The 16856-nt window shown below is 38.8% G+C and overlaps 1 protein-coding gene across 2 annotated transcripts in view; it reads left to right on the top strand.

Annotated features, from left to right (window-relative positions):
- Positions 1-7783, top strand: part of tmem231 (transmembrane protein 231) — a 37800-nt gene extending 30017 nt beyond the window's left edge. For both annotated transcript variants that reach the window (XM_072279803.1, XM_072279802.1), the window contains 3 exons: positions 1982-2063; positions 2168-2273; positions 4157-7783. In XM_072279803.1, the coding sequence (XP_072135904.1) occupies positions 1982-2063; positions 2168-2273; positions 4157-4319 (351 nt within the window). In that variant the 3' untranslated portion in view covers positions 4320-7783. The remainder of the gene's footprint in view (positions 1-1981; positions 2064-2167; positions 2274-4156) is intronic.
- The last annotated feature ends 9073 nt before the right edge of the window (positions 7784-16856 follow it).

Genomic DNA, 16856 nt, shown 5'->3' with positions numbered 1-16856 from the left:
AATTTCATTTTCACTCCTGGCCATTTGTGACATCTCCAAGCCTGAATGTTTGAAACTGCAGTGAACAGTGAGTTCTAAATTGTCTTACTGCTTATTATTTGCCAGCAATCAGTGACAAAAATCACTGCTTTTTGAACCCAAACATATGCAAGTGACACCATTCAAAAGTTGTTTGCTCCAAGCATATTGTAGTGTCTAATGGCCACTTACATACATGCATCTGATGTTACTTAGAAACTGTTCACCAACAATCTCTTGTCCCAGTTAAGCAGCATGGTGTCCCAAATAAATGAAGGAAATCTCAGTCATTTTGTCTATTTGGTTTTGTTCTTTAAGAGTTGTCCCATAAAAGTGTCTGCCCCAATTAACTGTTGGCCCAATTAACTGGAATCCACCGTATTTTGAAGAAGGTGGATGAGGTCATCAGACTGGTAGCCTGTGGGTCACTTGTGTCGTGGGGTGGTTAGTGTATGGGGTATGAGAAGAAAATATCACAAGCTTGTTGAGAAGGGGAAAGTCTGAGGGGGAGTTATTATGACACTTAAGTGTATTACTTAAAAGGGACCAATCCTACATTCAATGTGATAGGTTCAACAGCAACAACCTATTCAGGCACAGCCTCTTTCACTGACAACGAAGCATACCTTATGACTGCTATGAAAGCCGCCTTCTCCATGAATGGTGTGTGTGATCAATGAAAATCCCCGAAGAAGTATCCAGATGTGTATTATTTTTGGAAGTTACTGTCTATGCACTTACGCATCAAATGCAAGGAAGTCATAAAATGAAAATCATAACCTGCAACAAATCCCTGATTTTCCTCCAGGAATTTACTCTTTTTTTTTACTGATTTCAAATTGTAGACAAAATAGTAGCACAATGAAGTTGTTTTTGAATTGTAAATTGGTATATTTAAATGCTATTCCAATCTTAAGATAGCAATCAATAGCAATCAGTGTTATGTACTCTAGTTAAAAGTACTGATGCCCAAAACTGTCCTTTTATTCTGACTGCATAAACAGATCCCATCTAGGCAGTCTTATGAAGCAGATTTGTATGTACTTCTTCACTGAATTCTGCATGAAGACTGTATGAAGACAAGTACGTACATGTTGTGCTGTACGCTCATTTGGGAAGATTTTAATTTGGTGTTCAATTAGAATTTGATTAGGTAAAGTTTGTTCATCTTTTGTTCCAGCTGTGAGGTTTAACATTGACTTACAAATTAGAGACAAAATACAGTATACGCTCTAAACTGGCACCCAAAGTTAGTTGAAGACAGCTAGTGAACAAAACTGGGAGTTCATAAAGTGATCCTGAGGTTGGAATTGAATGATGTGGATCTGAAAATGTTTTTTTTTAAATTTGGATGGCATTATTGGAGCTAGGACTGTAGAATGAGTGAGAGAGGCTAACTGGATAACTTTAAAAAAACCCAGCAATTTGGGCTGAATAGGTTGCCTTACACTTATGGGGGAGCTAAGTGAGATTCTGAAAGAAACTGATAGGGTGGATTTCTTGAGGAACATTTCTTTAGCTGGGAATAGGGTCTAACCCATGCTTCTATTTCTTATGTTGGCAATTTTAAAAGAAGGTTTGTATTATTCTATCAAAGCTAACTCCAGATTTTCTGTGTCACCACTAATTAACCTTTCCAAATTTCTATATCCTCGTGGCTTACATTCCAACCTAACTTTCAGTGTCAACAGAGCTGGTTATTTGTGTTCTACTTAATATTTTTTATTCCTGCCTTTAAAGCCGGAAGTTAAGGTGTTTAGAGAACTGAATCTTAAAATAAAAGTGATTAAGTAAATGGATCTCAAATCCAACATGAGGGATAGGGGGATTGAAGGAAGACTGAACCAATGACCAACCTATTTTTATTACTGCAGATTAGTTGTATAGAGCCATAAAAGATATCAAGCATGGATGGAAAAAAAACAAATTAAAAATTAAAAAGTAGGTTATCTTTACTTCACAGCTTTCAGTAGTTAATGATGACAGCCCATTTGCAAGTTCCTTTGACTTGGCAGCTATCACTGCATCATATCAAGATAGAAATGGTGAGATTCTTATTACTATAGCATTATTCTTCGAATAATCAAAACAAAATGATCATTTTTGCCCTCTGAATCCAACTTTATTTCTAACTTTCTCTTGCTTTCAGTAACGACTATTCTTGCCAATCAGTATGCTGTGTGGACTCCAGTGAGAGCTGCTAATGTACCATTTATTATTAAGGCTGTTGTGAAATATCCGGTGGAAATTATCACATATCCTTTTTTTGTAAATGCAAACACTGAAAATTGATGTTAAGTAAATTAAATCTGAGCTTACATTAAAACCCAAAGCATTAGATTATAATGGCAATGTTTGTTTCAGTGAAATTTATGTTGCATGTAATTTTATTAGGTTTATTAGCACTCCAGTTAACAACACAGAAAAGTGAAGGGTAAGAAAGGATTAGCTGCTTCCTCAGGCCTGCTCCACATTCATGATGGTTTGACGTACATTATTAGAAACCCATCTATCCTCTTCATCAACCAATATGTTTATATAGTCATCTGGGAGAGGCAAAACAAAGGTGATGAAATTGTTGTAATATTCATTGTAATGAATGTTTGCTGAGCCAGAGGTTATGATGGATTGTTTAAAAAACATTTTGTAAAACTATACCCAGATCATTGCATTCAGTTTAGTCGCCGCACTTTACGAAGTATTTAGTAACATTGAGGGGGATAAGGCACTGGTTTGCTAGAAGGTTCTGGGGATTTGGAGGGTGAATGTATACTCTTGTATCTAAAGAATTTATTGGGTAATTTCTTAAATTTGTTTTAAGGTGTAAATGGTATTTTAAAAGGTAGATATAATAATGTGTTTCCCTTAGAAGGGTGTTATTTAGAAAATAAGGGTGGACAATTTGCTAGGGAAGACTGGATAGCATTTTCTTGCACAAATTTTGTATTGTAATAAGCAAGGGTTATGTAAGTGATTAGAAACAAATATAGATGTCTGGAATTCTGTCTTAAAAAGTTTCAGATGTATAGAATAAGCCTGATTCCAACACATTTATTTACAAAAGTATAAAGCAAAATGCACTTAAAGGAAGGTGAAGAACAGTTCAATCATAAATAATTGTATGATAAAACAGGAATCATGGGCTAAATTGTCAATTGCTGTTCAGAATCATTAATTATTACTCCTATCATGAAATTTGTTATTTTGGCAGCAGTACAGTGCTGTTAACCCTTCCTGCAAGTGTTACCATGAATATTTTTTTTAAATTCTGCTGCCTCTGCAAACACAAGTTCATTCTTAAAATTGTCAGTGGAACCATGTGATGAATTACCTTATCGCCTATGGACAGAATAAATCCATCTTTAAACTACATTTTACTTGAATTGTAGTTGTTTTCCATAGCTCTAGTACTTTTCCCACAAATCAAAAAAAAACTGTCAAAAACAGTAAGGAAGGTAAAGCTGTTAAGGATTGGGGTTGATACAAACATATAAACATTAATGTTAATGTTTCTTTTTATCAGAACAAATTAATCAGGTGCATTCACATTACATGTTCATGCACCCTTACATTACCAGATGTCCACGTATAAAAATAAGCATGTGATAAACTTTGCATACCAGTGACACAAAATATAGTAGGAAAATATGCTAAAGAAACTTGAAATGTCCCTATTACTGTACCCCTTTACAGAGCATTTCAAATTTATTTAGCATCTGTCATGATCATTTATGGATTTAGAATCATTTCTGCTCTATTGTCAACCAGATAACTTGTTCCTTGAACATAGAACAGTACAGGACTTCAGCTCATGATGTTGTGCCTAGCAGCACACTCCACGGACTTATCACTCTCTATGTAAAAAAAAAAGACAGACTACCTGTGACATTCCCCCTATGCTTTCTGTGAAACAACTTAAATGTTTATCTGCCCTGGGACAATTTCTGGCTGTATATGAGTAAGATAATTAATAAAAATTATGGTGAACTTTGTACCTTTAGTAAACTGCCCTAGATACTATTAAGTTAAATTTGTTTTTGATTCATACTGATCAATAATACGGATTCTTATGTGGTTAATATTTCACGAGTCGGCTGTTATTTTCTTGCTATTTTATATTCCTTAATAGTGTTTTTACTTATCGACCTGGTTTCTGGGAATTGATTAAGACTGCGTGGATCCAGTATGTCAGTATTCTTCTTATTTTCTTGTGGGTCTTTGAAAAGATCAAGATATTTGTCTTTGAAAATAAAGTATTAACTACAATAATGATACCGCCATTTAAGCAGCACCAGTCATAATCAATTAAAAAGCTGGTAAGGAGTTCTAAAACCATAAAAAGTAGTCAACAACAGTACTGTTACATCTTGCCACCTGATGAGTGCAAATTCTAACTTATTACTTGCATACCAGTGTGAATTGAAGATTAATTAATCTTGCAATCTGCATCAAACATTTGGTGCTAGTCTCCCACAGGAGGCTTCTCCCCCTTTATTTCATCGCATATTATTAACATGTTCTAGTATAGAATAGTTCTCTATCTTTTTATTGATTGCATCCATGTTTGAAAATTGTTAACATCCTACACAGAGCAATGATGGCAAACAACACTGACAAATAATTGTTTTTGCACTGCTATGGTTCCACTTATCGCAGCAATAATGTTTCACAATTATGATACCTTTTTGTATATAAGTTACATGATTGGAGAGTAATTCCACATTTTATTATCGGAATTGATTAGATTATTAAAAAAATGGGCAGAGCAGAAGAGTTTGATGATACTTTGTATAATACTTTAACTGAACGATTCATATTTTTTTTGGTATATGTTTATCCTTAGCTTTTAAGGCAGAGATGCACAGAAATATTACAAGAAGGTAGAGAACATAGAACAACAGGGCCAGGTACTGGGATAAGAGTTGAAAATTTCTGGAATTCTGTACCATCAAGGGGTACATAATTCCAAAATTCTAATCAAGAATTCCATTGAGAGGTTGATGCTCAGTAACTGAGCATGTGAATAGATTTTGAGCACAAGGGATAATCAAACCATGCATAACTGGGTGGAAAGGTGGATGTGAGGTAAAGAAACAGCCATTGTTTAATTGAATGGCAAAGTAATGGGCTATTCAGTTTTTTTTTCTCTTTCATAAGTTCTTGCGTCTCTGGAAATGCTAGAGAAGGATTTCCTGTTTTATGGAGTCATTTAAGTCCCTGCATATTGATTTCTTTTAGAGTTTTGCAAAATTGAGATGTGAGCTAACTCTTCCCAGTGGTTCCATTTTATTAGTTACAACTGTATTTGATGTTTTAAATAACTAAACAATTTGGGCTTAAAGTCAAGGAATCCTAGAATGGAATTTGGCAATATGTTCTCTTGTTTATTGAAATTGAGATGAGACATTGAGCATTGTTTAAAGTGGTACAGCAGGGATAGGAATTTTGATCAAGCTAGAAGACTGGTCTTCATAGCCTACCAACATTCTTCAATTGTGTTTGGTGATCATCTTGAAGGAAATAAAAAAAATCAATAAGCCTTGTGTCAAAATTATTTCAATTTTGTAAACAACAAATGCAGTAAAAGTATAAAGAATGATTCAAATTACAAAAATGATAAACTTATTGTAGGAAGTGTTACAGCAATGGAAATGTGCATCATTAATATTAATAATTTTATTGGTTTCTATTTTTCTATACAATTATGCATTTTACTATTACTATGAGGTAATCTGAGCTTTGATTTGTGATCTATCTTTACTTAATGGATCTCTGTCAGAGTCACATTGATTATACTACAACTGATCTCAGCACCAAGATTGTTACACAGTGACATTTGATTGAAAGAAATGTGAAAATGAAGAACTGATGGCTTCCTGCTCAGCTGTGGCTCTGTAGCTTGTCTAATTGACCTGGTTTACAGATGATGAAAAAATAGATGAGTGTTGCACAGTTACAGTTTCTGCATAGTAATGAGAAAGGCTACAAAAATATCTATTTGATACAATATTTCCTATCAATGTGATGAGCTTTTCTCTCAGTCTGTATCCGGATATAATTTGTTAATTCTTCAGGATTTAATTTTCTCTCATTTGCCACTGACAATTTAGAATCACTTTCAATAATGACACCATATAAAAAGTATCCTTTTAAAAGTCTTAGTTGTATTATACGAGGGGTGATTGATAAGTTCATGGCCTAAGGTAGAAGGAGTCAATTTTAGAAAACCTAGCACATTTATTTTTCAATATAGTCATGGTTCCAGAGGACTGGAAGATTGCAAATGTCACTCTGCTATTTAAGAAGGCGGCAAGGAAGCAAAAAGGAAATCATAGACCTGTTAGCTTGACATTGGTGGTTGGGAAGTTGTTGGAGTCGATTGTCAAGGATGAGGTTATGGAATACCTGGAGGCATATGACAAGATAGGCAGAACTCAGCATGGTTTCCTTAAAGGAAAATCCTGCCTGACAAACCTATTATAATTTTTTGAGGAAATTACAAGTAGGCTAGACAAGGGAGATGCAGTGGATGTTGTATATTTGGATTTTCAAAAGGCCTTTGGCAAGGTGCCACACATGAGGCTGCTTAACAAGATAAGAGCCCATGGAATTACAGGAAAGTTACATACGTGGATAGGGCGTTGGCTGATTGGCAGGAAACAGAGAGTGGGAATTTAGGGATCCTATTCTGGTTGGCTGCCGGTTACCAGCGGTGTTCCACAGGGGTTCGTGTTGGGGCCGCTTCTTTTTACGTTGTACATCAACAATTTGGATTATGGAATAGATGGCTTTGTGGCTAAGTTTGCTGATGATACAAAGATAGGTGGAGGGGCTGATAGTGCTGAGAAAACAGAGAGTCTGCAGAGAGACTTGGACAGATTAGAAGAATGGGCAAAGAAGTGGCAAATGCAATACAATGTTGGAAAGTGTATGGTTATGCACTTTGGCAGAAGAAATAAACAGGCAGACTATTACTTAAATGGGGAGAGAATTCAAAGTTCTGAGATGCAACGGGACTTGGGAGTCCTCGTGCAGGATACCCTTAAGGTTAACCTCCAGGTTGAGTCGGTGGTGAAGAAGGCGAATGCAATGTTGGCATTCATTTCTAGAGGAATAGAGTATAGGAGCAGGGATGTGATGTTGAGGCTCTATAAGGTGCTAGTAAGACCTCACTTGGAGTACTGTGGGCAGTTTTGGGCTCCTTATTTAAGAAAGGATGTGCTGACGTTGGAGAGGGTACAGAGAAGATTCACTAGAATGATTCCAGGAATGAGAGGGTTAACATATGAGGAACGTTTGTCCGCTCTTGGACTGTATTCCTTGGAGTTTAGAAGAATGAGGGGGGACCTCATAGAAACATTTCGAATGTTGAAAGGCATGGACAGAGTGGATGTGGCAAAGTTGTTTCCCATGATGGGGGAGTCTAGTACGAGAGGGCATGACTTAAGGATTGAAGGACGTCCATTCAGAACAGAGATGCGAAGAAATTTTTTTAGCCAGAGAGTAGTGAATCTATGGAATTTGTTGCCATGGACGGCAGTGGAGGCCAAGTCATTGGGTGTAATTAAGGCAGAGATTGATAGGTACCTGAGTAGCCAGGGCATCAAAGGTTGTGGTGAGAAGGCGGGGGAGTGGGACTAAATGGGAGAATGGATCAGCTCATGATAAAATGGCGGAGCAGACTTCTGCTCCTTTGTCTTATGGTCTTATAGTCCCCTCCTACATTTACACACAGTCCAGCGGTCATGGAGCATACGGATCTTGGAGCTGCAGAAAGTGCCCACAGCAGGGGTGATTGATAAGTTTGTGGCCTAAGGTAGAAGGAGATGAGTTATACAGCTCTCGTTACATGCACATGCAGTTCAACTCTTTGAGTGATTATGCAGAAGGTTTGAGGTTAATAACTCGTTAGGGGTGATTGATAAGTTCGTGGCCTAAGGTAGAGCGAGATGAGTTATTAACTTCAAACTTTCTGCATAATCACTCAAAGAGTTGAACTGCACGTGCATGTAAAGAACGCTGTATAACTCATCTCCTTCTACCTTAGGCCACGATCTCATCAATCACCCCTGCTGTGGGCACTTTCTGGAGGTCCAAGATCCATATGCTCCACCACCGCTGGACTGTGTGTAAATGTAGGAGGGGACTATGTTGAAATTAAATGTGCTAGGTTTTCTAAAATTGACTCCTTCTATCTTAGGTCACGAACTTATCAATCACCCCTCGTAATTCTCCACCATAAACAATGTAGAACTTTCTGACCTCCTATCACCTCTCTCCAATCCTCATTCTTACTTCCTTGATTAGAATAATAGTTTAAGTTCATATGAACATAATTTCTGATTTTAACTTATTCTTTAAATATGCATTTACAAATTAAAATCTAATCATCCATTTGGGTTTCACTTTACCACATATCATCCTTTAAGTGTAATGAATTAACTGGTAGTCCTATCCACAACTGTAACTTATTTTTGCTTTTCTTCCATTTTTGTTGCTTCATAATGGTCTCCCCAAACCAATTTCCCTTAATTGTCACCTTGAAAAATATAGTGAAATATAAAATTAAACTGTTGTTTACCTCTGGCTGAAAATTAATGATGGTGCGATCTTTGCAGCCTGGATATTACCCCACACTTGTGGGTCCTTAGGAGATGTAACTGGAGAAAAGAGTAAACAAATGTAATTTTTATTTAATTTGCCACCAGTTTATGAACATGTTTGGATCTGTAGTGCTATAAATGAAAAATTTACAAAAAATATAAACCTTTGCAACATTGATCTTCATTGTTCAAAAACCAAAGGAAAGTACTGATCAAGATACATAATTCTGTCAGTGTGTTTGAACGTGTAAAATGTACTCCTGGCCAAAATTACAGTGGATTGGGATGCTGACTATGCTTAGCAAATAATTGAGGGAAAATGCTATATTTGTATAGTATTTATGAAGAATACAAACTATAGCAAAACTCAGCAAAATTTATGCTTTTATACATCGATTTCTATTCTGCATAAGGACAAATTTTTAGGATTTTCAAGTTGGTATATCTTTATACGTAAAAGCACAATTGAGGGTTTAAATAGTGATGCAAATCACTGAAGTTTTGCTTTCATATTATAGGAAATTACATGACCCTGTGTATCTCTTTTTATGTGTTGTTAATTATTCTATGTGTAATAAATCCTATATGTGAAATTATTTGTGAAGTAAGGTTTTTTTGACAAATGGTACAGTTGTAAGGGTCAACATGTAGGTCAACTTTGTACTAATATATAAACAATTGAGCACTGCAAACTGGCAGCTTCTAAATTTGGGTACTGTCAGCATTGAACAATTCAGACTATGGTAGAAGTAAACTTTGAAGTAATGGTAATTTGATTTATTATTACCACAGGGACCAATGTAAGGTGAAGAACTTGTCTTACATACCATCCATACAGTCTATTTCATTCAAACAGTGCATTGTGTAGTACAAAGTAAAACAATAACAGAATACAGAATAATATTGTGGCCTTATTATCTACCTGCAAGGTACTCTCTGTAAAAATATAATTACAGAGAGAGTGCCTCGCAGGTAAAGAATAAGGTAGATTGAGGTCAAGAATCCTTATCATACTAGGAGATTGTTTAATTGTCATGTAAGAGAGGGGTAGAGGCTGGCTTTGAGCCTGATGATGCGTGGCATCAAGCTTTCTATCTTCTGCCTGATGGTGGGGGGGGAGAAGAGAAAATGCCCAGAGTGGGTGGGGTCTTTGATTATGTTGGCTGCTTTACCGAGTAAGAAATGTAGCCAGAGTTCATGGAGTGGAGGCTGGTTACTGTAATGTTCTGAGCAGCGTTCACAACAGACTGTCTTACAGCCTTGGGCAGAGCAGTTGCATACCAAAGGTATCCAGATAAGATGCTTTGATTAAAAGTTGATGAGGGTCAAAGGCGCGTTCTAGTTTCATTAGTTTCCTAGGTAAGTAGAGGTGCGATTTCTTGGCTGTGCATCTATGTGGTTGGACCAGGATAGGCCATTGGTGATGCTGTAGAGCCATAAAGTAATACCACAGAAACAAGTCCTTTGGCACAACTGGTCCACGCCGACCCAATTGCCCATGTTTGGCCCATAAACCTCTAAGCTCTTCCCATCCGTGTATCTATACAATACTACTTAATGTTGCAATTGTACCTGTCTCAACCATTTCCTTTGGTAGTTCATTCCAGACACTCCAAGGAATAAAGATACAGTGTGACCAACTTCTCCCTCTAGTCTAGGCCACATCCTTGTAAATCTCTTTTGCACCCTCTCCAGCTTGATGCTGCCTTTCCATAACAAAAAGACCAAAACTGTCCACAATACTCCAAGTAGAGTATCACCAATGGCCTATAAAACTGCAACGTAATGCATTTAATCCTAAACCTAGTGCCCTGCCTGATGAAGGCCAGCATGCCAAACACCTTGTTCACCACCCTGTGTACTTGCACAGCCATCTTCAGTGAACTGGGCACTTGTACTCACAGGTCCCTCTGTTCCACGACACTCATTAGCACCCTGCCATTTACTGTATAGGCCATATCCTGGGTTATATTCCTAGGACCTTGAACCTCTCTCGACCTCAGCACTGTTGATATAAACAGGGACACTAACCACCACGCACCCTCTGCCTCCCCCCCCCACCCCGTTGGAAGTCAGTAACCAGCTTTTTCTGCTGACATTGATGGAAAGGTGTTTATCTTAACACCATGTCACTAGGCCCTCTATCTCCTTCCTCTGTTCTGACTCATCATTATTTGAGATAAAACCTACTACAGTGGTATCATCTGCACATTTGTTGATTGAGTTAGAGTAGAATCTTGTCTCACAGTTGTGAGTGTATAAGGGGTAGAATAGGGGGTTGAAGATACAGAGTCATGGGGCATCAGTGTTGAGAATAATTGCGGTGGACATATTGCTGCCTATCCTTACTGATTGTGATCTGCTGGTCAGAAAGTGAAGGATCCAGGTGTAAAGCGAGGTGTTGAGTCCTCAGTACAGGAGATTGTAGATGAGTTTGCTTGGAATTATAGTATTAAAGGTGGAGCTGTAGTCAATAAACAATAGTGTAGTGTAGGTGTCTTTACTGTCCCAATGCTCCAGAGATGAGTGTAGGGCCAGGGAGAAGGCAGTTGTCATAGATTTATTCTGCTGGGAGGCAAATTGCCTGGTGGTTGACATTGTCTGGGAGGCTGGAGTTAATGCATGTCACGAGCAGTATCTCAAAGCACTTCATAGTGGTGAATATCAGGGCTATTGGATGGTAGTTCAGACATGTTACCCTGTATTTTCTTAGGTACCGGGATGATAGTGGTCTTAAAGCAGGTGGAACCTCATATTGAAGGAGGGTGAGGGTAAAGATGTATGCAAATACCACCACCAGCTGATATGTGCAGGATCTAAGGACACGGACATAGCCACAATCCAGATCAGGTGGTTTGCATGGGTTCCCTCTCTAGGCAATTAATAGTCCTATCAGTTTCATCTGAAATGGTCACTGTGGGTTCAGGTGCGTTGGGGTTGGGTGGTGACATTCCAATCCCTTTCTGTTCAAAACATGCAGAAAATGTATTAAGCCATCTGGAAGGGATTTGCTGTGTTTGGCAATGATGCCAGGCTTTTGTAGCCTGTTATAGCATGTAAGCCTTGTACTGGTGTTGTCTATCAGCATTCCTTGATAGCTTTATGGAGGTTATATCTCAATCTCTTGGTGAGGTCAGAGTCAACTAATTTCAATGTCACAGTCCTGTACTTCAGTAAGGATTGGATCTCCCAGTTCATCTGTGGTTAACAGTTTCGTAACACACAGAGTATCTTCTTTTGTACACACTCCTCAACACCCTTTTTAATTAAAGTCTGTGACAGTGGTGACATACTGATTTTGGCTTGGCCACAGAGTCCCTTAACATGGAGCAATTTACTTACTCAAGGCAGTTGCAGAGAATGCAGGTGGGTTTCAGGAGCAATTGTTGCTCTGCAGCCATCGGACTCCTTGACCAGCTTCACTCGCCACCCTCAGAACTGACTCTGCAGCTGTGGACTGACTAAGTACTATTTGCTTTTATTCTTTACTATTTACACAATTTGTCCTCTTTTGCACATTGAACGTTTGTTGGTCTTTGTTGTGTGTATTTTTTTTGTGGATTCCATAGGAACATATTGTACGGCATTGGAGCAGAATTAGGCTGTACAGCCTATCAAATCTGCTCTGCCATTCCATCCTCGTTAACTTATTCATCTTAACCTCATTCACCTGCCTTTTCCCTATAACCTTAATAGTCACGAATCCGAATCTATCAACCTCCACTTTAAATATTCCCAGTAACTTGGCCTCCACAGCTGTCTGGCAATGAATTCCACAGATTCACTTCCCCTGGCTAAAGAAATTCCTCCTCATCTTTGTCCTCTTTGCAGACAGCAGTGGGAACTGAACCCAAGTCAAAGAAATGCCTGTCAAAAATGGATCAATTTATCAATCATGTACTTGGAAATATATGATATAATAGGAGGAAGTTAGCATGGTTTGGATTTTCAAAAAGCCTATGACAAGAGACTGCACACAGGGCTGCTACCTGCCTCCTACAACTTGGGCGTGACTGCCTCCCTGTAGTTTTTATTTATCAGTTCCTCATTCTCCCGAACGATCTGAAAGTCTTCCAGCTCCAGCTCCAGTTCCCTAGTGTGGTCTGCGAGGAGTTGCAGTTGGGTGTACTTCTTTCAGGTGTAGTTATCCAGGACACTGGAGGTCACCCTGACTTCCCACACCATACAAGAGGAGCACATAATTACCCTGCGTTCCATTCTCACCGCTCTACCTGTGCAATAGTAAAGGAATTGAAGGTTGACACAACAAAAAGGCTTACCCCACTCTGTAAACACAGCACATGCAGGATTGAGATTGCTGGTGGGGAAAGAGATAAGAGATAGTACAAGAATTATGAACACATTGAATCGGGGAACATTTGTTCCAGAAGAGTATTCACTCACCCCCCTCCACCCCTATTTGTAATAAAGGTAAACCCCAGACTCCATGTGATTCTTTCCACCTACACTTTGCAAGATGCTAGTATCAGTAATCAATGGGGAAATAACTGATAATTTGGAAAGATGATTATAATATAACTTAGTTAACATGGTTTAATGAAAGGGAAATCATATTTGTCAAATTTGATTTAATTCTTTGGCAACGTGACAGGGTGTATTGCTAGAGGGGAGCTTGCAGATGGAGTGCATTTAGGGAGACAGAACTATTTGACATCATTCCAAATAAGAGGCTGCTGCATAAATTAAGGTATTTTAGAAAGTGTGTTAACATGGATTTAAAGTTACTTGCCACATAGAAAACAGAATTGGAATAAACTTGAGAAGGGTGAGTGAGTTAAGTGGAATAGTGAGAGGAAGAGTATTAAGTGAGCAAAAGAATGGATTTGCATGGAAGAAAGCCACAAGGTAAAGGGGATCTGAAGAATGAGTGGGAGCCAAGATCGATGAGGAGGGGGTAAGGCAACTGAGACTGAGGGGATATGACAGGAACTGCAAGTAGAGCAGGTCAAAAGGGAGGGAGTGAGTGTTGGTTTCTACTAGATCTTTCTCATGGTGCATAAGATAGATAGAGAGATTCTTTATTGATCCCAAAGGAAATTACAGTGTCACAGTAGCATTACAAGTGCGCAGATATACAAATATTAGAAGAGAAGTAAGAAAGAATAAAAAAATAAGTTATCTCAAACAGTCTGACAGGAGGGGGGATCATCACTTCCTCAGCTATAGGTTGAATCATTATAGAGCCTAATGGCCAAGGGTAAGAATGACCTCATATAGCACTTTTTGGAGCAGCGCAGTTGTCTTAGCCTATTACTAAAACTGCTCCTCTGCTCAGCCAAGGAGGCATTCGGAGGTCCAGAACTACCAGGATTTTCAGTTTATTGAGCCTGTGGTATCACCCGTGTTGATGCCATTGCCTCAGCACACAACGTACAGAAGATTATACTGGTGACAACAGACTGGTAGAACATGTGAGGGAGAGGCCTGCATACTCCAAAGAGCCTCAGTCTCCTCAGGAAGTAGAGGCGACTCTGGCTGTTCTTGCACACTGCCTCTGTGTTGGTGCTCCACTCAAATCTGTCATCCAGGTGCACCCCCAGGTACTTGTAGATCCTCACCATCAAGAGTAAGGGAGCAATGCAGGCTTAGTCTCCCTAAAGTCCATCACCATCTCCATTGTCTTACTGATGTTGAGCTGCAGATGATTCAACTGGCACCTTTTGACAAAGGCCCTGTATTCATCTTCCCGTCCTCCTTTTATACACCTATTTATTGCTGAATCATCAGAGAATTTCTGAAGAAGACATGACTCAGTATTGTACCTAAACAAGGTATACAGGGTAAACAGGAAGGGAGCCAATACAGTCCCCTGTGCTGCTTATAACCATTTCTGACACAGCTCTGAAGCTGCAGAAACTGGAGTAACTACCTCACTCCAGCTCCTCTGCCACAAGGCACATTTGAGGGACATCAGTAAGGCCACAGATAAGATATATCATTCAATCAAGGTGAAATTCAATGACTAAACAGCCATTTTTCTGGCTTATGTGGAGCTGTCATTGGAGATACCCATCCTCTTCAATTGGATATTCTCAAATTCCATGATTCACCAGTTCCTGAAAAAATTGAGAAATTTTCTGCCACCGGCTACTCCCTATTTTATAAATATAATCTTTATATTTTAATATTTTTGTGTCATAACATCATTTATAACTGCAATGGACATATATTCTAGTCTTCTGAATATTAATGATCAAATTCCAAACAGTATCTTTTTTTTTGGAAATAAAATGATCCATGATACTGTCCAAAAGAAGATTAAAGAGACACACAGAATTTTCTTACCACAGAGAACAGTGAATTTCTGCAATTGTCTGCTCAAGAGAGTTCTGAAGGCCACATCAATGGAAATAATTCAAATGGCGGCAGATAATTTTTGAAAGATAGAGTAATTAACATAGAGTAATCAAGGCTGTGGGGAAATGATTGTTGTGTGGCATTCCTGTAGCACAAGTATCATTCATCCTGAATATTATCTGGGCCATGTTGCTTATACTCATAAACTGCTTAGGTTTGCAAATGGAGTTGAGTATTCCACTTCTAACCTATGGGCAAAGCTGAAGATGGTTGAGCCCATGCAGTGAAGCGTTGTGATTCAATTAGGTGGCTTCAAATGACCAACAATGATCCATTTTTATGCAATGTATGACTACTTGCGTCAAAATCCCTCGCCTTGATGACAAGTGCAGCCAGTCAGTCCCACCTCACCTCTGGAATTCAATTATTTTGTCTATGTGTGGACCAATACTAATGATATATGAATCTGACTGGTCTTGGAAAAAGTGATTTGTATAGATGAGGAGGAGAATACAGCCTGATTGCAGTATTGCTCATGACTGAGAGAAAACTAATAGGGTGGGATGAGCAAGATTGGATTTGACCTGTGTTTTGTAGATAGGACATAGCTGGTTATGTTTCAATTTGTAGGTTAATGTTCATGCTCTTCTGGAATAAATCAGCCGGAGGTATAGCTAGCCGTTGGGAAAATCATAAATATTGTACCTAAAAGATCGGCTAGTATTTCATCACATTCCTGACGCACCTTGAAGATGACAGAAAGGCTTTGAGATTTCAGGAGGTGGGTCACTCGCTACAGAATAACCAGCCTTTCTCCTGCTGTTGTGCCTGTGGTATTGCTATTGTCGCTCTAGACTTCATCGTAGTCTTGGACCAAAGAGGGATAGAAGGCTGAATTCCAGAGATGAGATGAGAGTGCCAAGTAGGCATTGAGGAGCCCCAGTAAAACTGAAAAGAATGGTTGAACTGATACCACACACAAACCAAGTGGTGCTTGCTCTCAACAAGAGAAGTTGTGAGACTAAGGCAACATTCAAGTGTGGGCTGATACATGAGAGCAATATTGACACTACAAAAGTAATTGCCATACTCAACACAAGAGAATCTAAACGTTATTACTAATCTAAGTTCCCTTTATTAATTTCTATTCTCTGAAGGTCATCCTTTAATGTCCAACATTTCTTTTAGGCACCCACTTCCTTTTTATGTACCTTTCATATTTTCTTATGGTCTATGTTTCGAGTCATACAGTCATAAAGCACTATAGCACCGGCCCTTCAGCCCATCAGGTTTGCCCTGAAGTTATTCTGCCTTTCCCATTGTCCCACACCTAAACCCTAGCCCTCCGTACCCTCCTATCTAAGTACTTACCTAAGCTTCTCTTAAATGTTGCATTTGAACCTGCATCTGCCAGTTCCTCTGGCAGCTCATTTCACATTTGCAGCACCCTCTAAGTGAAGATGTTCCCCCTCAATGTCCCTTAAATATTTCACCTTTCACCTTTAACATATAACCTCTAGTTCTAGTCTCACCCATCCTCAGTGGAAAAAGCCTGCTTGCGTTTATCCTGTCTATACCCTTCATAATCCTGTGCCTCATGCTCCAACACTCGTAGACAGGTGACCAGAACAGCACATAATACTCCAGATTTGCTACCAGCAAAGGTTTCTACAACTTCAAAATAACATCCCAACTCCTGCGCTCAGTACTTCAGTTTATGGAAGCCTATGTGCCAAAAACTCTCTTTATGATCCTAGTTACCTATAACACCATTTACATTGTTTAACATAGAAATATAGAAAACTTACAGCACAATGCAGGCCCATCTGCCTACAATGCTGTGCCGAACATATACTTACTTTAGAAATTACCCAGGTTTACTCATAGCCTTATTTTCTATGGGTAAACCTACTTTTC

Source organism: Mobula birostris, chromosome 15 (assembly GCF_030028105.1).
Source record: "Mobula birostris isolate sMobBir1 chromosome 15, sMobBir1.hap1, whole genome shotgun sequence".
NCBI lineage: Eukaryota > Metazoa > Chordata > Chondrichthyes > Myliobatiformes > Myliobatidae > Mobula > Mobula birostris.
This window is presented reverse-complemented; position numbering and strand designations above follow the sequence as displayed.